General features: G+C 38.4%; 1 protein-coding gene across 1 annotated transcript in view; it reads left to right on the top strand.

The window, feature by feature from the left end:
* Positions 1–666: 666 nt before the first annotated feature.
* Positions 667–23,879, top strand: part of LOC137151693 (desmoglein-4-like) — a 42,608-nt gene continuing 19,395 nt past the window's right edge. Inside the window, exons 1-8 of the mRNA XM_067546022.1 lie at positions 667–726; positions 16,469–16,504; positions 16,933–17,061; positions 18,991–19,146; positions 19,320–19,467; positions 21,635–21,798; positions 22,146–22,280; positions 22,840–23,025. Coding sequence (XP_067402123.1) covers positions 667–726; positions 16,469–16,504; positions 16,933–17,061; positions 18,991–19,146; positions 19,320–19,467; positions 21,635–21,798; positions 22,146–22,280; positions 22,840–23,025 — 1,014 coding nt within the window. The remainder of the gene's footprint in view (positions 727–16,468; positions 16,505–16,932; positions 17,062–18,990; positions 19,147–19,319; positions 19,468–21,634; positions 21,799–22,145; positions 22,281–22,839; positions 23,026–23,879) is intronic.

Genomic DNA, 23,879 nt, shown 5'->3' with positions numbered 1-23,879 from the left:
TTAGCGAATGTGGCTTCACCAAAGCGTAAAGTACCTTAACTATATATAATAGGTAAAGGAAAAGTTATAATGTGGGTAGGAAAGGTGAAGGCCATTCATGGGACACTGTCCCAGAGGAAGAAGTAGCAGTCCATAGTTTCCCAGGGGCTTGTGGGCTGATACCAACTGACACACATTAGTGACTGACACATTAGTGACTTTTTCCTCCATCACTGCTTACTTCAGAGATCTGACAGTGAAGTAGGCGTCCTAAAGTGAGTAACTGTGAGATCATATTGCTTTAACCCTTCTAATTCCTCACCCCTCCCTTTTGTTCATCACCTCCCACACATTATGCCATGTTTGATTTCTGCAAGATCTTTGGGGCAGGAACTGTATCTTATTTGTCTACTCAGAAAAGCCTAACACCACCTTTAGGAGCTGAAAAATTATTAATAATAATAATAATAATCAGCTGAGATGGAATGAGAACTGCAAAGAATGTCTAGAAATTGAAAAAATGACTCTGTCATGGTCCAGAACTCCAATTTTAACTTGAAGAACTCCAATTTTAACAACCAATTCCATGTCCAGAAAGATTCATCAATAGTAGGATATAGGGTTTATTTAATATGAAGAAAAACCTTCCTTTGATTGAAACTGTTTTGGTGGGCAGTAAGTTGTGCTATGGTTGAAAAGACTGACAATGAAATGGGCACTGGACAGCCTGAAATATTGTCAATTGGCGTAAGTGTTCATCAAAAGAGAGACTATTGGGCACAGCAGCAGCTTTCTTGAAACAAAAGTGAGATTCACAACAGCAAGACAAAACATGCCATAAACCATTCACCTCAAGCCAACTTATCCTCTTCTGTCTCAGAGCTGGTTAAAGATTGCTGAACTGTGAAAACTAGCCACTACTAGAGAGAAGTTAGTTGTTCATGACATTTGGTTCTTCTTCCAACTTCTTATTGCACAAAATCGATCGTGGTCTTAAGGATGAAAGGTAAATATTTCAAAAGCATGTAAGTGGCTGAGGAGCCTAAATTCCATTTTCAAAAGTGACACCTAAAGAAGCCTAATGGGTTTTTCAAAAGCACCTGAGCAGGTTAGACACCAAACTCTTATTGAAATCAATATATTTAGGTTGCTTTGATGCTTTTGTAAATCTCACTCGGCGCCTATCTGCATCTTTAGGCACCTGAATATTTTTGTAAATATGATTCTAAGTTACTTTTAAAAATCAGACTTAGGCTTCTAAAACTATTAAAATTTTACCATGTCGGTATAATTCACTCATCAGCAAATATTCCCAGTTGCTATTGGCATAAAAAAAATATGATTAGTAAAACAATGGATTGATTACTGTTTTCTTCAATTAGAAATAAATCTAACAAGCAGGCCAATGCAAGTTTATCCTCAGTGAAAACACTCCACAAAGAGAAAGGAGAAAGTTTTGGTTTTTTTTTAAAGCAAGATAGTTTATACAAAAGTATAGCATTATATTGGGGTCATTCCTGTGATGGTGCATGAAGGAGTAAGACAGAAAGCATAGCAAGCATTTCCTCCCTATGCAAGGAACAGAATAAAATCCCTTGTATAAACAAGAGCACTGATTGGTGGGCTTGACTAATTACATCAGCCTGCGCAACATGTCCCAATGGTGTAGTGGTCAGTGAATAAGGGGATGTCTACCCAGCTTCTCTCCCTCAATGGCTTGTAGGTATGCTGCAGTCAATAGCAAATACTGGTTGACAGTAAGCACAGTAAGTAGGAGCACAGTTTGCTTCTGCTCTAAGGGCACGTCTACACTACAATCTTAAATCGACCTAGGTTGTCAACTGACAGCTACCACGGTAATTACTCTTTCTGTCAGGAGTGTGCATCCTCACCAGGAGCGTTTCCACTGACTGAAGAGAGGTAGTGTACGCAGGGCTCAAGCATAATTTTTTCGGGCCCAGTACAAACTTGTAACACAGGCCCCCTCCCACACACATAATGGAGGTTGTAGCCTGGGCCGGGCTCGCCTGGGCCTCTGGGCCCTGGTAAAATGTACCCTTCTCCCTGAGTGTGGGGGGGCTGAGCCATGGTCTCAGCCGGGAGCAGGGGGAAGCCACACAGGACTTCTCACTTCCAGCAGGGAGATCCACACCCAGAGTCTGGCTGCCATGCCTAGTAGGGAACTGAGAGCCAGGGTACAGCCACGCTCTGAGCCAGAAGCCTCAGTGCAGCTGGCTTCCCTGCCATGGGTAGGAGATGGGACCCCAGGGGTAGCAGGAGCCCAAGCTGGGAGCCTGGGTGGCAACCAGTCTTGGAGTGGAAACCTGGCAGGAGCCCAGCTTTTTTGTCAATTCCATAGCCAACAGTAGAGGTAAGGAACGCAGCCAATGTAAGGAATATAGTGTCTACACAGACACTGTGTCGCCGTAACTACACCCATATAAGCCCCATGACTCTCATGGAGGTGGAGTTATTATGTTGGTGTAGTAGGGCTCTTACATGGACGGGAGCAAGGTTGTAGTGATGTAGTTAAATCGACATAAGCTGATTTATGTAGACCAACGGTTCCCAACCTGGGAGGGGTGGGACCTCCTGGGGGGGGAGGGGGCAAAGATTACAGGAGGTCCTTGAAGCTTCAGTAATATTGAGGTAATTTAGACCCCCGAGCTCTGCGCCGGGTACAGCAGCCTTGAGCTCCGTGCTGGCCAGAGTGGAGGAGCAGCCTCCCCAGCCCCGCACTGGCCAGGTGCCTGGCCGAAGAGGAGAAGCCCCAGCCAGTGCCCGCCTCCATTACCCTCAGTCCATGAGGGATGGGATGAGGTGGGGCCACATGGGGCGTGTGGTGGCAGCTGCACCAGGAAAGGCTTTAGCTTCTTACTCAGGTCAGAGTAATTTATTATTATTTATGTAATTTAGTGTTATTGTTATTATCATATGTGTTCCTGGCTGGTGAGGGGGCAGGTCGGAGGGGCGCATGTTTTACCAAGTCTTAACCAGTGGGGCTTTTACTCACAAAGGTTTGGAACCACTGGTGTAGACCAGGGCTAAGTGTAAGCAAGAACTGAGTGGCTCTCCTCTGCTCAGCCAGCTGAAAGGGGGACAGTTTATTTGCATGGGCTCTGTATTTGCATGAATAGGTGCTCAGCATGATTGCACTGTATCTGCATAAGCACACCGAGGTGCTGAGCATGATGGGAAATGTTCAGTCTGGCTGGTATTGGGTTACAAATCACTTTAGTGTTACTTGCAGGGGCCATGAAATGTTGTCCCCCTGTTGTATGAACAAATGGCAGCGGAGCTGTGCTTAGCCTGTTCTGATGAAAGATTCACTCTCATCCAAACAGAACTCAACAAAGGAGGCATTCGGCTGCCAAGCAGTGAGGTGATTTTCCTGTGGAAGCTACTCCAGTCCTGACTAAGGACTGCTGCCTCTCCTGGGGCATGGATTGACCATTTCTTCCCACTGCTAAAAGGTAGAATTAATGATTCTTCTTGGAGTCCTTTGTTTTGTTAAAAACAGCGATAATGTTCCTGTGTCTGCAGAGGGTTTTCCCATGAAGTGAGAACTGAAAGCTGAACTCACTGAAGCTGAAGTTGCTAAAGGAACTGGGAAACACTGAGAGACTGGCAACCAGCAGCCTATAATAGCTGCATACCTATTAGAGGATTGGTGCAAGGGGATGAATATTAACTCTAAGAACTGCCTACTAGTAATAAGAATACCTGAGGAATTTGATGAAGACTCAATTGAATCCACCTTAAGGGCAGTCAGTGCTTGCTTGAGTAAATGCAGAATGCATGGGCAGATGTTTTGGAGGAAAGAGAGGGCCTATGCAGTACTGTGTGAGCTGGGAGAGGCTGTGGGATCCTTGCAGGTTCCAAAAGAGTTAGCAGTCACCCAACACGTGGTAGATAGTAACGGCTGGAAGCCAGTCCCCCAGTAACCAGTCTGGCAGAAGGGTTACATAGTAACAATAAAGGGATACAGACTGAGCCTTTTAGATATGGCCGTAGGTAGGGGGGTAGTGTGGAGCTTCAGGCCTGGCATGTACCCAATCTATAGATGATGTATGAATTATATTGATTACTTAAGAATTCCCAGTTATCACTTTGAGGGTTGACAAGTTCTTGTCCCAAGATCTGGCCCGGTATTACGTGCACAGCTGCAACACACACACTATACGAGCCTTTCTATATTACAATAGTTTATTAATACATTTAGCACAGTCACAAACACTCTAACTTGGTAAGGCAGATAGAGATAATCCAGAAAGTACAACTGCACATCCATATTCACACCATCTCTTGCAAAACCACCTGAAATGTTAGCCATTATCTTCCTCATCATTATCATCTTCCTGTGTCGTCCTCAATACCAGTGGCCATCATTCTGGCACCTCCCAAGGGCTACATCTCTCTTTCTTCCTGCACACAGGCTGGGATACAACTTCTATAACATGTTACGCTGACGCCACTATGTCTAATGCATATTCAGTAGGGATTTCTCCCTTCTTCCTTATTTGTATTTCCTCACCCTAGTGATGTTGGAGTGTCTTTTCCCTATGGATCAGTATATGAATGATCTCACCTTATTATCATATATGTCAATTCGTGCCATTGTAATGGCACTCTTGTGGTCAGAGATCTGTGGATATTAGTTCATGTTACTGTTGGCTGGTGTTGTTAAGAATTCTGAGAAAATTCCCCCTTACACACACTATTCTCAGTTCCCCAAAACTTAGAAGTTACTATTGGGCCATTTATCTGTGCCAAAATTCATGCCTCAAGCCTTTTGCTAACTGCTGAAGCTATTGTCTGACAGGTACAGCCTGTAGGTTCCTTGCATTATTGCTGAATATAAAAAAAGGCAGAATATAATGAAGGCAAGGCAGTGAATATAATAAAGGTGAGCTAGCTGTATGGGCTACAAGCAACAGCACTGGGTGGCACTGGGCCTGACTTCCTCAGATGCTGAACAATCTCTGAGGTGCTGAGCACTTTCAGCTCCATTGAACTCATCTCAAGAGATTCTTAGCATGTTGCAAAACCAGTCCCACTGTGCTTCAGGCAGACTGCTCCCAGAATTCCCCAAGTGCACAAGGGGCACACCCACTACAACACCCCATAGGAAACTGTAGCATGTGTTCTCCTAGTTGTTTTGGAAAGAAGGTGGGGCTACTATCCTATCTTTTTCCTGCCCATTTTGGAATGGCTTTTGCCCCTGCGGATGAAGTCTCTTCTTTCTGTGTTCTCATGTACAATTTTGGCCCACCCTGAAATAGGATGAAAAGAAAGGAAAGCTTCTTGAGGCCTCCTTCTCTTACACACTTGTGCAAGGGTCATCCAGAGTCTGACTCAAAGTGAGTTACACATCACATCCCCTTGGCCCACCATGTATGATCTAGTCATGGCCAGTAGGATTCCTGTTTCAAAGGACGTATTGTGCAGCATCTTTGCTTCCAGTTGGTTGCACCAGAAAGGAGTTTGCCCATAGAAGGAAAAAAGATAAGGTGTCAAAACACAGCAGTTAATGGGATCATAAGGGCTTGGTCTCTTATGCCAGATGTTTCTGATTTTTTTATAACCTAATAAATAACTTTTTTTGCCAAAATATTGTATGATCTTGCTTATGAAAGTTATTGTATTTTTCCTAATTCCATGTACAGAGTAGATGAGCCTGGATTACTTCTGGCCCAGAAGACAGATACTGGTTTTACACGGCTATACATGAAAATGGATACGTGTTTTCAGATGAACTAGTCATTTGTTAAAGTTCATACTCCTTACAATAATATTCCTAAATTTCATGATGTGCCTTTAATCTACTGGCAGTAAGGAGAAGTCTTGTAATTGCATTTGAAGTGATCAGTTAATATTTTAATTATTTATATAATGCACTTGGTATCTTCCCAGGAAAGCTTGTCTTTTCTCTTTAAAATGTTCTCTTTGGTGTCTAGCAAAGGGTTTTGTTGCAATAAGAATTAAGGTGTGTCTCTGAGTTTTTACCTGGAGCAATAATGATGTTGTCAAGCATTTCAGGTGAGACCAGCCCAGGGGTTTTGGGTGGGGAAACAGACTCTGTTATACACCATCTGCAGTGCTTCCTTCAGAGGGAAGCAGAACACCTGCAAAGCTAGGGTGTAAGAACATCTAGAGGCTGTCTTTTAAATTGACTACAAAGTGAAGGGGGAAAGGGAACAGGAGTGTAACCACAACTTACTTGGACTTGTATCTAAGAGTAATCAGATGCAATGGATTGGCTTCCTTACAGAGCAACTGCTGTTCTATTCATTTTAATGGTAAGTAGAATATTAAAACAATATTTGTAAGCTCTCTATTAATGTTAGCCAAAGTTCTTTTCTACAGATGACTACATTTACCAACGTCTCCACTTCTAACAGCATTGAAACTCACATTAATCAATAAGGCAATTCTAAACATTGTGCATTAGAAACTAACCATTGCTCATTTTAAGCTGAATCTTTTAAAAAGCTTCTACAAAAACAAACCATCTTTAATTTTAATGTTATCAGAATTTTTCCTTTTGAATATAATTCTACACATTGTACTATTCTAATTATTAATAGACATTTTTGTGAATGAAGGGTATTTATCATTCTAGATACTACCACTTAACAAGCTGGTTTCTTTCTCTCTTTATTTGGTTTTATGTTTGTCTTCATTTGTCCAGTTTTATTGAAGGGAAAAAAAATCCAGCATTCTTTAAAAAATAATGACTGGGACTACTTCACAATAGACCAAACCCTATAGTTTTTATTCAGGCAATCCTCTCATCTCCCATTTCATTAAATTCAGTGGAGATTTTGACTGGGTAACAATTGTGGGATTCAGTCCATTAGTTAATATTGCAAGGAACCGTCACTGCTTGGTACATTAGTATAGTAGCATTAGTGTATAAAAGTAGAGAATAAAGAAATCCTTAAAATGGAGGTGTTATTCTCTTACTGTGTTTGTTTCTATTATTGCAAAAAAGGAAGTAGTGCTTGTGGTAAGGCAGAAGGGTTGTGTAAGGATGCTGAAATTAACTAAAACCAGAGAGATATAAAAGAGGATCACAGAGGAATCTGTTCAGGCATCATATTCTGTTTTATTGGTTTTGGATTTTATTTTCAAAGTTCGTCTTGCATTTCTAGAATTATGGACAATTTAAGGCCCTAAAAACTAGCAAGAGAAGAATCCCTGACAATGGTTTGTTTCGTGGGTTTGTTTCACACAAATCTACAATGAAGTGTAAACATATATTAACTTTTTAAAATAATACTACTAAAAATGTCTAGAGGATTATTGACCTAGAATAAAAAATACTAAGGCTTGTTTTGGAAAGATTAAGCAAATCTTAGCTCGTAGATTTGCATTCAATAAAGTAAAACTAATCAACATAAGCAGTTGCCAAATAAATAATGTTTAGACTTGGCAAAAAACTAAGGTGACCAGATAGCAAGTGTGAAAAATCGGGACAAAGGATAGGGGGTAATAGGTGCCTATATAAGACAAAGCCCCAAATATCGGGACTGTCGCTATAAAATTGGGACTTCTGGTCACCCTACAAAAAACAGATAAAGTTATAATTCAGTTTCTACTTGTTTAATGCAGCATATAGGTCTCTTGCAGGTCTGGAATGTTATCATGTCATAATAACAATTTTAGCCTTTTATTCAACATTATCTGTATTGTGAGGTTTATTAAATTACATGGTAATAGGTATTCTTCATGCTTGGAACTTCAGTGCAAATAAACTACAATTGTACTATAAACTACTGTCCATTCAAGTGCATATTTTACTGTAGAAAAATAATCTTCTCTTTTAACACTGCAGCAGTTTCATTTTAAAAAATGCATAATTTTACCAATCTTTTGTGATTAAGTCAGGATTTCAGTTTGATGAGGAAACGTGAACGCTTAGGTAAACTCAAATCACATTTTGGTAGATATTAGCTGTATGGATTGTTATTATGCTGAGATCTCAGGTATAGTCATTAGAATATGCCTTTCTCTTGTCACAGAAGGACTGATCAAATGTTCATAGCTGGAATTTTGAAGTGATCTTATTTTAACTGTCGCATTGTATTTCCCAAATCCATAAGAAAAAGAGGCCTTTTGTATTTATATGAAGTAGAGAGATGAAATAAATTATGAAAGAATTCAGTTTAGGGAAAATGACACACACGGCTCAACTTTGTTCTCCCAACTCACCCAAAACTCACATTGATTTAGAGATTAGGTTTTCCATCTTTTAATTTCTTTTTTTCTTTTTTTAATGAAAAACACCAATATAAGCAGTGTATTTGATGATTGGTTAACATATTATTAACAAATTAAGCTAAATAAAATTGCTATAAAAATATACGTCCTCTAGTATGCATTCTGACATGAAAATCTTAATTTATCAGAGATAGACTATGTTTTGCATCTATCAAATTTTTGGTACACATTTCCCCATCTATAGGCCTGATTCTGCAATCCTTACTCACATGACTTCAAAGGCATTACTCACATGAGTACAGGGTGTAGAACTAGATTCTGTTTGTTGTACTTGTACAGTCATGTTTCATGGAAATTGTAGGTTTGATTGAGTATGATTCTTCTCCTTCCAGCTATCTGATGGTTAGTTTATTACAATCTTAAATTCACCACCTCTCTTGCCCAGCTGCTTCCCCACTTCCCCCATATATTTTCACTTTCTCATCTAATTGTTAAGATATGGGTTGAATTGTCACCCATAATTTGGTTGGATAATTACAGTATACTGCAGGGGCCAAACCCTTCCCTTAGATACACCCACAGAAGCCAACGGAAGCTGCAACATGTATCCGAGGGAAGCATTTGGTTTTAGGAACTTAGGCCAAAGTTTTCAAACTACATAAGTACTTAAATCTATATTTAATCTCCTAAATAAAAGTGGGCTGATTTTCAGAGATGCTGAATGGAAACTGACAGGTTGTAAGCACCTCTGGAAATCAAGACGTTTTTTATTTAGGAGCCCAAATATGGATGTAAGTACCTAACTTTAGAACTCAAGTTTGGAAAAAAAAATTGTCCTTAGAGCCTTTACTCAGGTTAGTTCTCCATTCATTTTTCTCTTGATAAAAGTAAGTTAAGAAATGGATTTGGATTTCTACAGAATTTGGCCTGTATTATTTATCTGATAAAGGAGAACAAATCCTGATGATAAACTTGTTAGGGTGTTTAGTTCCATGAATACAAATATTTAAAAGGGAATGAAACTTTGGCCCTTATTCGGCTCTCATTGCAATGGGAAGCGTAACTTCCATTAACGTCAGTGGGGAGCAGAATTGGAGTGTCTCTCTGGGAAAACATAGCATGTCTAAGTGTCGCCTTCAAATACACCACAGAAAGCATTTGGCCATTTTAAAGTTATCATCCTCATCAAATACAATCAGAAAAGTCATCGTACAAAGTTTCCCCTTAAACATGAAACTATTTGTTAATGAAAGGAAAACCAGTAAGCTAACAAAAAACGAGAAATATGTGTTTCTGGTTTAATTTAGAAGAGAGTGGGAGTTGTTTAAATATATAGGAGGAAAGTTCAGTCTTAAGCTTCAACCCTGTATCTCAGTATTTAGCATATAGTGGCTTGGTTTTGTTTTTTATGGTTGAGTTACAGAATTCTGGAAATAGACATTCATGAAAGGAAGGGTTTGTTCTCACAGGCCTATACTTTGCTCAAGTTCAGCTATGGTCTCAGACCCAGTGGTAGCCATTTTGAAAGAGGGAAATTCTTTGTGGAATTCTCAAAGAACAATATTCATCAGCCCCTGCTGAAGGAGAAATTTTTAGTTATGTAAAATGGCAGAAAATTAACACTAACCCTCAAACTTCTTTTCAAGAGCTAACTGCTACATCAGATCGACTCAACAGATACTGAGAGGTGTGCTTGGGAAGTTGTGGGGAAGGGATAGGAGAAATTGATATATGACTGCATTCTGGGGAACAAGCAGTTTACAAACTAAGGGAAATTGACTAGTACACTCTAGTTGCTTTGCACTGCTCGTGTGGGATTAACAGCAAAACCAGATTGGTGAATCTGATCCTAGAAGATTTAAGGGTGATACTACACATCTTCAAATCATTAGAAATATTACATGGTAACATTCTGTTTGGGTTTCTTGTTTAGTGCTCTTCTATGAAAATGTTAAATAATTTAAAAAAAAATAAATTCCCAGAAAAATCTACATTAAAGATAAGATTGACAGTATGGATATCAATAATTTAGCAGGAAAAGCATTACTGCAGTCTTGTTGTAATCCCCAAAACAAGCATTACAGACCCAGGCCATTCAGCTTTAGGTTAAATTTAAGAGGAATTCAAATGTGTTAAGGTATGGAAATATACATTTAAGACACACAAAAAATGTTAACTCTGTTCTAGTGCCACCAGGCAGGGATTGCTGATGGCCAGAAGCTGGGAAGGGGCAACTGGATGGCTCACTTGATGACTGCCTGTTCTGTTAATTCCATCTGAAGCACCTGGCACTGACCATTGTCGGAAGACAGGACACTGGGCTAGATGGACCATTGGTCTGACCCAGTATGACTGTTCTTATGTTCCTATGTTCTTATACGCAGTGAGAGTTTTGGCTGAGTAAGGAGTGCAGTATATGACCTAAAGTGCTGACATAAACATAACTACAATGGCACAAGGATGACTAATATAATAAGGGTGAGTGGCAGTACTCCTCCCAACGAGATCAACAAATACTCCCATTGACTTCAAAGAGAGTAGAATCAGGCCTTATAGGAATGATGCTGGAAAACAGAGCAAAAAAGAGTTATGGGCATGTTCAGACATTTGGATGGGAGTAGGTGGAGGAGGGAGGATTCCATAATTGTATATTATAATATTGCTTGGCAGTATGCTAGTGATTAGTTAATGTCTGTAAAACGCTTTGAAGGTGCAAAGCACTATATAAATGCTACGGGCTAAATTCTGCTCCCAGTTATGCCAGTATAAATCTGCAGTAGATCTGGTGACTTTAATAGTGTACCAGCAGATTTTTCTCCAATGCAAGTGGCACAGGATTTGGCCTTTCATATTATTCAACTAAATTGCAAAACTCTGAGACAGACTAAACATAAAATGCTTAAGATTGCCCTAATAAAGATGATTTTTTACAGCCTGGCTTGCCCCACCCCAATCTAGAAAATACTGCCCTCGACTGCCTCCTTGCTCTTCTGTGGACCTTCCCTTCAGCATGAAGCCTCATACAGGCTAATGATCTGTGAAAGGACAAAAATCTTAATGCCACACTGAAGAGATCCAAGCCTCACCCCTGAGTCTTCCAGCAAATCTATCAAGTTTTCCCCTTTAATTGACTACCTACCTGCCCACAAAATTCTAGTAGCATACCCCACATCCTGTACCCTTTCAGTGGTTCCTATTGATGAACATGTCACAACTCAATGGCTGCATAGATACTATGGCACTTAACTATGTAGGTTTTTGGTGTAACAGACATACCTGATATAGATATATCACTACAGACTTCCAGTGTGACCTTGGGCAAGTCACTTAGTCTCTCTGTGCTTCAGGCCCCCATCTCCAAAATGGTAATAATAGCACTTTCCTACCACCCAGGGGTGATGTGAAGATAAATATACTAAAGACTGTGAAGTGCTTTGAGATCTACTGCTGAAAAGCGCTATATAAGAGAGCATCATTATTATTATACTGTATAGAGACATCACATTCATCAATTCAATTGTACTTGTTACATGAGGACTCTTGACTCAAAAAAGAAGACTCTCCTAATAAGAGAGCCTCCATTAGCCACAAGTAATGTCAGGGCTTTATGCTTCTGTAGAACAGCCACTAGAGAACAGTGGTGAAGCTAATTTTCAGTTCACAAACAACTGAGTATAGCTGCGTGGAATCCTTCTCTTTCCCCAACAGTTCTGAGGTGCATGTTCATAACATTCCCAGTTAGTGGTGGCCCAAGAGCACAGGAAAAACACAGTGTAAAACTTGTATCTCTCATGGCTTGCAAGTTGTGTTACCACAGGTCAGGCGAGGCTGAAAATAAAGAGCCGTATCCTTAAAGATTAGTACATAAGTGGTTTTTTTCAAGCACAATTATTGTGCAATAGTAATATTATATCCTTAACACAAGCTTCTGGTGACACATTTTGAATTAAAGAATTCAAATGAATCGATTAGAGTATATCAACATATGGACTATGGTTACAATATTGTGTCTTATAATATACACCAATTACTGCAGACACTGGGCAGATTCACTTACACTTATACACCTTTCTGGGCCAACAAGGTTGCTTACCTACCAGAGGGTATTTCATTCTGAGAAAAGGGAAGCAGTGAGGTCACCAGCACTCTCTCTTAGGGTGCCATTTTAATTCCCAAAAGGGCTGCATAGGAGCTCTGTCAAGGGAAGCCACTGATAAAAGGCACTGAATCAGTGTAATGTTTGGCAGGGTTTTCCATCATGCCACCTTCCTGGTGGCGATATAAGCTGCTGCGTCCTCTCCCTCAGCTGGGTCAACTCTGCATTGCCATCAAAGCAGGCTTGTGCCTGTCAAGCAGAGTGCAGTTCTTTGTGGGGACATTATTAGATTAAAAATCTAGGCTAAAGCTACTAGCCCAACATGCACATAGCTCTTTCTTTCTAAAAAGCCAGTCCACATTTGGGATTATCCTTTAATGAGGAATACTTTTTCTTGCCTATTTAGGTCCAGATTCTGCCCCCCCCTTCCAACTCACAGCGAATACTATCTTACTCTGTGAGTGGTCTCCTTGATTTCAAGGTGTTATCAGCCTAAATGTAGGTGGCAAAATCGGATATAAAATCAATTCTTTCCCTCTTACACTAATAATTTGAGGCCAGACTGTACAACCTTACTCAGTGGTACATGGTCACATAGACAGTCCTATTGATTTTAGTGGGATTACTTGCACTCCACTACTTTTGTAACTGGTCACCAACGTACATAAAAGGTTCACAATATGGCTAATTAGAGTGCAGGAGGTAAAATTGCCATTTGTGACCCTCACTACCATTGAAGATAAGTGATTTAAAAAAAATAAAAATAAAGCAAGTGGTATTAAGTGATAAAGTACATGACCAACTTCTGACAATACACTCATTCAGTAAATTGTTGGAGAAAAAGGTTTACAGGAAGGATGCATGAGTTACAATTATCACAGATTACTGTACAGTAGCACATATGCACACTGAGAACTGGGCTTGGTCACAGGAATTCAGGGAAGAGAAGGTTATAAAAGATATCCAAGTATGGTGAGAAAGGAGAAGGTCCACAACCCCATGTGAGTCACTCACACTGATGTGCCTTTTCAATGCCAATGGAAATAAGGCCCCAATCCTGTAACACTCACATTAGTAGTCCTCTCTCATGAAAGAGTTTGCAGCATCAGGACCTAAATCCACAACTGACACTGTGAACTGAAAATTTTACAGTACAAATTGCAGTTTTATATTATATTTAAGAATATAGTTAACTAAACTAAGTTTTATTTCAAATGTTATCGCCCACTTCCCCCCCACCCCCCCCCAAAAAAAAAAGACTCTTTCCCCCTGCGCTTTTTGTTGTTTTAAAGCAACTTCACAATGGGTCTGCTTCTGCACTTTTGACTCTCATGAGTATTTCCTTACACAGTTAGGGCCTGATCCAAAGCCCCCCTAAACTCCCTGGGAATCTTTCCATTTATTTCCCTGAGCTTTCCATCCATGTCTATGACTTCAATGCAAACATCCATATAAGTAAGAACTTCTCATGTAAAGAGTGGCACAAAGTCTAGCCCCATATACTTAAATAAAACTAGCATATAGGTCTAGGCTTGAACTTTGGAATGAGAATAGTAAGAACAATTTACCAATTTTACCAATACAAATCTGGGACCCTGTATTATAGTCTTTTCTTTGAGAAACCTACTCTGACAAAATCAGATCAGGTCTGATAATTTTTAATTTAATTTTTAGTACTGTCAATTAATCACAGTTAATGCATGCAATTAACGCAAAACAAATTAACTAGATTAAAAAAATAGACGTGATTAATAAAATTGTAAAAGATAAACAAAAGAAATGGTATTTTCCAATTATCCTCATACAAGTTCACTCAATCCTACTTCTTGCTGAGCCCATCGCTAAGACAAACAAGTTTGTTTACATTTACAGGAGGTAATGCTGCCCACTTCTTATTTGCAGTGTCACTAGAATGTGAGAACAGGTGTTCTCATGGCACTGTTGTAACCAGCGTTGCAAGGTATTTACGTGTCAGATATGCTAGACATGCCCTTTTATGCTTCCACTCATAGCCTTTAAAGTTTTAAATTTGTTTTGTTTTTGAGTGCAGTTACGTAAACAAAAAAATTCTATATTTGAAAGTTGCACTTTCACGATAAAGAGATTTCACTACAGTACTTGTCTGAGGTGAATTGAAAAATACTATTTTGTTTATCTTTTTTACAGTGCAAATATTTGTAATAAAAATAATAATATAAAGTGATTTTGTTTATGCATATTTAAGAGGTTTCAATTTTTTAATTTAAAAATACATTAGGATTCTAAATTATAAGAAAATTATGAAATATACATTAAATTTTCAAACAAAATATTTGAAAAATAGTTTCTCCTTCACTTACCTGCCAAGAATAAAGCTTAGATTTCTATGTCTCAGTGTCAGGAGTTGAAGACATCAGTAACACTAAAGCAGAACTTAATACTCACTTTTAGATGTTTGTGATGTGATTAGTTCTTGCATGGAAAACACTGATCCCTGAATGGAGGACTTAGAAGGTAAGTAGTGAGGGAACTGATTTTCAGATTTTTTTCTAAATATAAAATTGTTGGCAATCTTTCAGGGACTCACTTTCACTTCCAGTGAAATCCAATGGATGTGTTGTCTTTGACTTTTGTAGGGGTAGGATCTGCCCCTAACAGTCCAGTACTGTATTACTTGCTCTGCTAACTTTATTAAGTGTCAGGCCCAGTATGCTTAGCAGCTCCCCTGGTAGCTCAGCACTTTTCTTGCAACCTTGATGTGGACCCATGGCAAGTGACTTGTTCAAAGTCATGCAAGACGGTAGTAATGGCAGGACAGGAACACAGGTCTCCATTATTCACAGTCCTATGTATTTACAAATAGTCCACACTGCCCTGTTATGACAAACATCTAAAATGTGATGAATTATTTAGAAAAATAAGATTTTCAGCTGCTTTTTTTATTGTAAACTAAAGTATCGTGTTTATTAACAGCCCATTTTGCCAAGTCTAGGTCAATAGACAATTCCATTCATGTGTATTTATAAGTCAGTTATTACAATGTTGAAAACTTTTCTAATTTTAAATACTAAGAAGCTGGTATTGTCCTATTTCTAGAATAAATGTTATGTCTAACCTACACAATGTGTAAAATGTATTTTGATATATATTTGACATGATTGATATTTGACAGAACAGTCATTGTTTAGGTTATATAAACCCAAACTTACTTTACTATATAAGCATTGGTGAGTGGATTAAGGTAGGTAGAGGACTGAAATAAAGATATAAAGAAATTGAAAAGATTAACTATTGTGTTATACTTATATGTTTTATGTGTATGATGGATTTAAGCCTGGGGAATGCAAATTGATATATCAGGAAGAGGGAGGCTTAGTACATCAGGCAAGTCCCATAATGATTTGCCCTATATATGACTCATAGATGTCAATGATGTTATATAGGATGTACATCAATGAAGAGCTTCACCTTGTTTTTCTATTGTAACAGAGCATCTTGCATAGTTGGGGGGGGGAAAGAAGAAGAATTTGTGCAATGCACTGTCTTCCTCCTGTTCTCCCCAAATCACCATGATTTATTAAAGTGACTTATTTCCCATATAGGAAATAAGCTCTACTTCACTCTTAATTTTTTACAGAAAGGCCTTTGAACAGAGCAGTTTGGTCCCTCTTGAAGGATGGAATAAACTGTCCTTTACATTTTCTTATTATACTTGGATATGACATGATGGCACTAGCACCCCTTCTCCTGTGTTCCTTTGATTATTTCTTGTACAAAAACTAAACCCAGAAAATTGTTTATAGCATTAGGACAAAATACTGCTCCCCTTATCCATGCAAACAGCCCCACTGAAGTGACTGTTCCACTTGAAGTAAATGGCAAATCTCCTATTGGCTTAAATGGGAGCAGGGTTGGGCCATTGGCTGTATAGATGTAGGGACTGGGTTGTGCTTTATCAATCTCGCATTTTACCCACTTAAAGCCAGACTTCTCAAGCTTTTGATAAGACAAAAGGAATTTCATCGTCCGTGTGCAGCTCCTTTCCGGATAGATGTACTCATTTCACATGCAGAATTCCTTGTGTGGAATGCACAGATTGAGTGCCCAATATGGCTCACTACATTTTTTTTAGATTTGTCAGTGAAAGATACCAACCTTTGTATTCTACTAACTGTATTACTGTATTTGCAGGTATTCTTGGATTTCAGCACTGGATTTCATGTAGAGGTAATATATTTATTAAAATATTTATTAAAGAGAAGATTTTTTCCAAAGAATAAAAATGAAATGAAGAATTGAAAGGTTTTTGTAAATTACGGGTTTTTTGGACCATAAAAACTGAAAAAAAGATACTTAATTGTTGACCTGGCAAGGAAAGAGATCTGTGCCTGCAAACCCTTTCTCACTTGGGTAGTCCTATTGAAGTCAGCGGACTACTCACGTGGGCGAGAAGAACTTGCAAGAGTAAAGATGTGCAGGCTCAGGTTCTGGGACTGTAACCCTTAAAAACAGACAATTAATCTATACTAATGTTCATACTACTTACTATCTACTGTCTTCCCTACTTTACATTGTTAAAATCTTACCAGTCTATATTAGTTACAACTGTGTTCAGACTGCTTGTCGTACTGATACTGGAACTCTTTCTATCTAAGGTGAAGGAATGGAATGAAAATGGTGTGGCGCGATGGAAAACCTTCAAAAGACAAAAACGGGAATGGATCAAATTTGCTGCAGCTTGTAGGGAAGGAGAGGATAATTCAAGGAGGAATCCAATTGCCAGAGTAAGTGAGCAGGAGTGATATTTATTTATTAGAAAGTATGTTGCAAAGAAAAGCTGATAAAGCTAGACCTCTAATTGAGCTAATTGGTGGACACCTTTAAATATAATTTTTTCCTGGAATATCCAAAACAAAAAAAAGGCAGACTAGGAGAGGGAAGGAGCTCCAGTACTTTTAGCTCTACTGAGATTACCTTGCCCATATAAGATCAGAAAGTTGTGGGCTAGATTGTGGTACTGAGTGTTCTTGGGACAATACCAAGGCCTCCTAGAGCACATGTGGAGCACAAATGCTGCTCCATTTTGAGGAGGAAGGTGCAGCATACATTCTGTCTGTCTGATGCCAGCTACACTATCATTTCTTAATGGAGTTCTCCTTCACCACCTACCTTGAGGAAATCCTCAGAGCAAGGATTGGCATGGTGGCTGGCTAGTGTTCAGGGGGGCAATGGGTCACAAGAGCTCCTTGCACCTCTCACCCAACTTTGTGCCTCCACTGAGGGCCAGCCACAATCTAACACTGTTGGCTTTAGAAATAATGAGCTTGGTTACTATTTATAACATTATGATGCCATCCAAACATACAGTCATAAACATGGGTTACTACATTTTACAGGTCTTGGGGAAGAACAGTGTCAGTAGAATTTCTTGTTGGAATCTGAATTCTCAGTCTAACTCTGTTGAAGACATCAGAACCCTGTAATGATTAAAGGGTCAGATCCTCAGCTGTTGTAAATCAGTCTAGTTCCATTGAAGTCAATGGAGCTATAACAATTTATAACAGTTGAGGACCTAGCCCTTTTTAAATATTCAGCTTTAGATTATCTGGTCTTTCCATCCGCTTCTTCAGAGTTATAAAGTGATGTAAGGGGAGTAAATAAATATCTAAACAGGGAGTCTAATCATCTCCTCCATCTTGAAGGTTGAGGGGATTAAAAATTAGTTAATCGAGGGTGATGAGGTGTGGAAATGGGGAATGTCAACCCTGCCTCATCATACCCCCCTTCCTACAGGACATAGCAGAAACCTTTCGACATGGTCTGCAGGGTTTGGGGAGGGGATGTTGCTGGGGCTCAGCAGCTCTCCGGGTCATCATCCTGAACTGGCCCTGTAAATATCCACACAGATAGACAATCATGAGGTACTGCTGGGTCAAGCAGCCTTAACATTTGTGGGGTTCCCTTTCCCACTGCTACTGAGCAGCTCTAGTAGACTCAGTAGTAACATTGCTCCTGTTGTTTTCTGGTTTCTCTGCCCTCCTCCTGAGAATATTTCATTACCATCATCATCATCATCATTAATATTATTCCTTCATTTATATTGTAGAGACCTATAACTAAAAACAAAGAAATGTATTGGCTGAGTCTGGGAACACAGTGGCCACAATAAGCTCAGCCCAGGGGAAAATGTGTGCCTCGGGATGTTTTCCAATGGCTGATTGACTGAGGATCCCGCAAGAGGAGAGGATCCCAGAGCCTCGGCTCTAGCCCAAGCCCAAATGTCTACACTGCACTTTCATAGCCCCACAACCCAAGCCCTTCAAGTCTGAGTCAGCTGATACAGGCCAGATATGGGTGTTTAATTGCATTGGAGACATCCCCTGAAAGAGCAACACTGAAAAGCTCTTTAAGGAGCTACAACTAGGGTGACCAAATAGCAAGTGTGAAAAATCAGGGCAGGGAGGGGGGTAATAGATGTCCATATAAGAAAAAGACCCAAAAATCAGGACTATCCCTATAAAATTGGGACATCTGGTCACCCTAGCTAAATCCAGCCTATCATGTTAAAGAGAATTCTGGCATAATGCAGTCTGCAGGGCCTGTGAGGGGAGAGTAGCTGAGAATTCTATAAGACTTTGAGAGGGAGAAACCACCACTCGTCTTCTCAGTAAGCTGTGATTAACATAATATTTTCCATTTCTTTATTGTTCTAGATTCGATCAGATTGTGAAGAAAACAAACCAATTGTATATAGCATCTCTGGAATAGGGATTGATCAGCCACCTTATGGGGTCTTTATTATTAATTCAAAAACTGGAGAAATTAATATAACATCAATAGTTGATCGAGAGGTGACCCCAGTATTTATTGTAAGTGTTGTATAATCAATTTATTAGCTCAGTATATCCTCCTTTCTTTTTATTTCATGCCTTCTTTTGATGAATGCGGATGGGGAAGGGAGTGATGTTTCAACTAAATTATTTTCAAAATTTGAGTTTCTTCTTCTTTTAAATGATATATATTTTTAACCCTCTTTATCCAGATTCGCTGCTTTGCTAAACATGCACTTACTGGTATAGAATTAGAACCACCTCTTGAACTTCGAGTCAGAGTTTTGGATATAAATGACAATGCTCCGATATTTTCACAAACTACATATGCTGGATCTATTGAAGAAAGCAGTATGGAAAGTAAGTAACTATTCCGTGCACATATTACAGCAATTGTCATTAGCCATCATAATAGTGGAGGCTTAAAAACAATTCCCCACTGTTTTCACCTGCTCTCAAACAAATTCTTTATACATTTGGAACTTTTTAGAAAAATGGGTTTTTTTCTCTTTTTAAGTTTGGTTACTTGTTTGTGAGGGTAAATATAATATCCTTTTCCCCATGCATCTGAAAATATGTGTTTATATAACTAAAAATATGGCTGACATGGCAATGGAAAAATAATGTCCTAATATGGCAAACCTTTCCTATTAAGCACAGGGTTTACTACAAAGAGAATTCCTATTGACTGTATTTATGTGAATAATCTTTGTGCACATCAGTAGTATTATTGAATTTAATGGGACTAGAAACATTACTCACATGGTTTGATGGTTCAAAGCCCTGACTTTGTGACAGCCCATACTGTGACTTAAAACCCTCCATGACTGATGAAAACCACTTACAGTTTTTTAAATTATGTACACTTAAATTTGGCAGTATCAAACTTTTATATTAGAAGAATTCCAGGACTTATTTGTGTCAGGCCTCAATCTTGAAAGTTATTCCGTGTCGTCTTAATTTGTAATGATTTTTTAAGAATGCATTTGTTAAAAAGTAATTAATTACTATGACCAAATTTAGCCATAACTAGCTGACACAATGTTGACCATAACTTGTCCTTGTCTATACTGATCCCAGTGTTATGATCAGCATCATTTAGTTAGGTCAACTCTTCAAAAGTCATATTCTAATACAAGGCAATTTTGCCAAGAAATCAAGCCCTGGAAGGCAATAATTGAAAGAGGGAGAGTCTGCTGCTTCCAGCATTCCTTCCCTTCCTATGAAAAAGGGACATCTTGCCATATCTGTGCCATGCACCAAGCAGAAAACTAAGGGACACATAATGGCTCTGTCAGTTCCTTTTCCCTTCCTGGCAATCCTTGAGTGGGTGGAGAGGATGGTTAAGAGCAAAGTGATTGTTCCCTTTCATAGCTCCACACTGTGTGCATGCATGCTGTCACTGGGCTAACTATTGGCCTGCTTAAGGACATGGACTCCTTTCAAATGCATTTAATTAATTGCCCCCATTCTTTTCCTCCTGTCATGTCCCATTGCACATAATGATACAATGATACAATTTGTTTAACCATATGACATCAACATCCCCCCCCCCCCCACACACACACACACTTTTGTCATGTAGTCATAACTTTTAAGGCCCAAATGAACCATTGTGGTCATTTAGTCTGACTTCCTGAATAACTCAGGTCATAGCATTTCAAAGTTCATCTGCTTTAACCATTGAGAGTAAAGACAAATTTTATCCTAAGGAAATTTAAAATCCAGCTGTCCAGTTGTGAATAAAATAAGCTTTGGGAATCAAATTAACTCATTTGGTAGATTCAAATATGGAAGCATGTTTTGATATAATTAATACTGCAAAGAAAAATGGATATGCAAAATTCCAGGATGGTATCAACATAAACTACTGAATATGAAGAAGTTCTCCAAAAAACCCAGAGGGGAAAAGTCTGATTTTTTCATGCTTTCATAAAAACAAACTTTGAATATTTGTTGATACTATGTTACTTTAAATTTAAATTCATCCCTGAATATATATGTGAGATTAGAATACAATTTTTAAAATATAGTGTGATTATATGTCCATAATTTCATCTGTAACAAACAGCACAATACATAATTTATTGTGAGATTATTTGCTGGCATTTCAGAATACTAGGGTTGCTAATATATCTGTTCATCTTTAAATAAGGTCATTTAATGTGGAAAAAATCATAGATAGTTTACTATTCTGATTTTACCTTTTTAATAATTCATTGAAGTTATAAGTTTCCAAAAACCCTCCTTATTACATCATGATAACCACTTCCATGGAGTGTAAGTGATGTTAATGATCACAAAACTGAAGATTTCACTTGGAATAAGTACAGCCACCGTTTTACTAAATCAAGTACTTTCTATTCTTTTCCTAGTAAATGAAATTAAACATAGCTCCTTATAGGTAATATAATTCTTGTGTTTTTATTAAATGAGGTTTTTTTAAGACTGCTTGTCTTGCTGAGTAGCTTAAATGAATGAAATAAGGCTCTTATGCCAACTTAAGTGATATTGTCTTAATTCCTAGGTACTCTGGTGATGAAAATAATTGCCACGGATGCAGATGAACCAAATCACTTGAATTCCCAAATTGCCTACAAGATAGAGAGTCAAGAACCTGCAGGTGCATCAATGTTTATTCTAAATAAACATACAGGAGAAATTCACATAGCAAATTTTCTTGACAGAGAGGTAAAAACTTCAATATGTTAATATTTAGTCTGAAAGAAAGAGAGACTGTGTGTGTGTGTGTGTGTGTGTGTGTGTGTGTGTGTGTGTGTGTGTGTGTGTGTGTGTGTGTGTGTGTGTGAGAGAGAGAGAGATTAATGTATTTAGTTGTTACAAAAGTGAAACAGAAGATTGAAAAGGCTTTATTTTTATAATACATAGGTATAGTATGGGGTTTTTTACTGTATTATAGCAAATATTTGTATCTATAACAAATTGATGTATTAGAAAAGAGCAGCAAGACATTACGATTCAGTATGTTTTTATGTTTTTACTTGTAAATAATGTGTTCAATTTTCTTTCTAATTTAGCAACATAGCAGCTACTCTCTTGTTGTGAAAGCCTCAGACCGCAATGGAGCTGCAGATGGAAGTTCATCCTTTAGTTCTTGTTCTATTAAAGTTATTGACGTCAACGATAATTTCCCAACCCTTTCACAGAGTTCAGTAAGTTTTTCCCATCAAAAGTAACATCACCAATATTTCTATGCCCTAACATCACAGGGTTAAATAGTGGAACCCTTACTCATTCTGGGGAGAACTTGCTCAAATGAATAGTCCTATCAAAGGTACTGTTCACATGAATAAGTGCTCACCAGCATAGGGAAGGGTTCCAACCTTGGCCATGATCTATGGACACAATTCTGATGACAAATGCACAGATTCCTTTTTATCTCCTAAAATCAGCTACAGCAGTTGTTCATGCATATGAAGTGGGGGACAAATTATGTAGTCCATACGCAGGATTTATTCCATCCTTACTCATGGAAAACACCCATTAACTTCACCCAAGATGATTTCACAGACATGTGAGGCAATACACACATTTGAATCAGCAATCAGAACCACACCATAAATGGGGCACGTGATACTTTCATAACTAATACTGCTTGTGATGATAATGTCTTTCAAAAATGTAAAACCAATGTATGCTTCTCTGTAGTCCTTCTTCATTACAAAATATCTTTCCAGTGCTTATTAACAGAGTGTGCATCTGTCATTTTAGTATTCAGCAAGAATTGAGGAAAATTCACTTAGTTCAGAACTGCTACGGATACAAGTTATAGATGCTGATGAAGAGTTTTCGGACAATTGGTTGGCAGAATTTTTCTTTATATCTGGCAATGAAGATAACTGCTTTGAATTTGTAACAGATCCAGCCACTAATCAGGGTATTCTAAGGGTTATTAAGGTAAGAATGTATAAGCATTATAATTCACAGATTTAAAAATGACATTTCCATATCATTAAGGACCAGATTCTGGTTCCACTTCTGTGTGTTTAAAATGCAAGGGACTCCCACATCATGCACTCTCTGTATGTATATAAGGTGCTGAAAGTGGAACTATTTTCCCCAAAGAGCCTAGCTGGGGAAGGGGTTATGGTCCCACAACCATTCCACATTGACTGGCAACCCTTGCCAAGGGATGTGCATGTCATACCTCCATGTGAGAGCCTCTCATCAGGACAGTCACTATAATCCCAATGACTTGTGATCTTGTGTTTGCACTGTGCAGATAGTTTGCTTTTTGATGCCCCTATTCATGTTCCTTACCATACCTGTGGTTTACATAGCCACTATATAGCATTCATATCGCAATATGCATTGGCAAGAGCAAAGAAAATAAAAGTTAAGGCTAACATTGCTTCCTGGATTTAAGCAAAAACAAAGAGTAAAAAAGAGGTGTGAATTTTAACTTTTTTTTTTTTTTGGCTTTTTTCAGCTCAATTTAATATCTTTAACTTTGATTAACTATAGTATTTTGAATATTTATTTTCTTCTTTAGGTTCCCCCTATTAATAGTTATATGTGTTTTGTCTTAAAACATAAGATTTATTTACAGGAGATAAATATTTTGTTTAAATTTAGTTTTCTAATTTAAAAAACAAATTAAGAGTGCTACATAGAATAATAGTCTTCTGAGCAAAGTCCAGTGTACAATGTGATCTTGTGAGTATACAAATAGTCACATAATCCTCCCCTTTTGTAAAGCACCCACATAAATCTCTTTTTTTGTGGCACTTAAAAGACTGGCTCAGAGGCTT

The sequence above is a fragment of the Emydura macquarii genome, unplaced genomic scaffold, assembly GCF_026122565.2.
Source record: "Emydura macquarii macquarii isolate MOO-44397 ecotype Brisbane River unplaced genomic scaffold, CSIRO-AGI_Emac_v2 contig_212, whole genome shotgun sequence".
Taxonomy (NCBI): Eukaryota; Metazoa; Chordata; order Testudines; family Chelidae; genus Emydura; species Emydura macquarii.
This window is presented reverse-complemented; position numbering and strand designations above follow the sequence as displayed.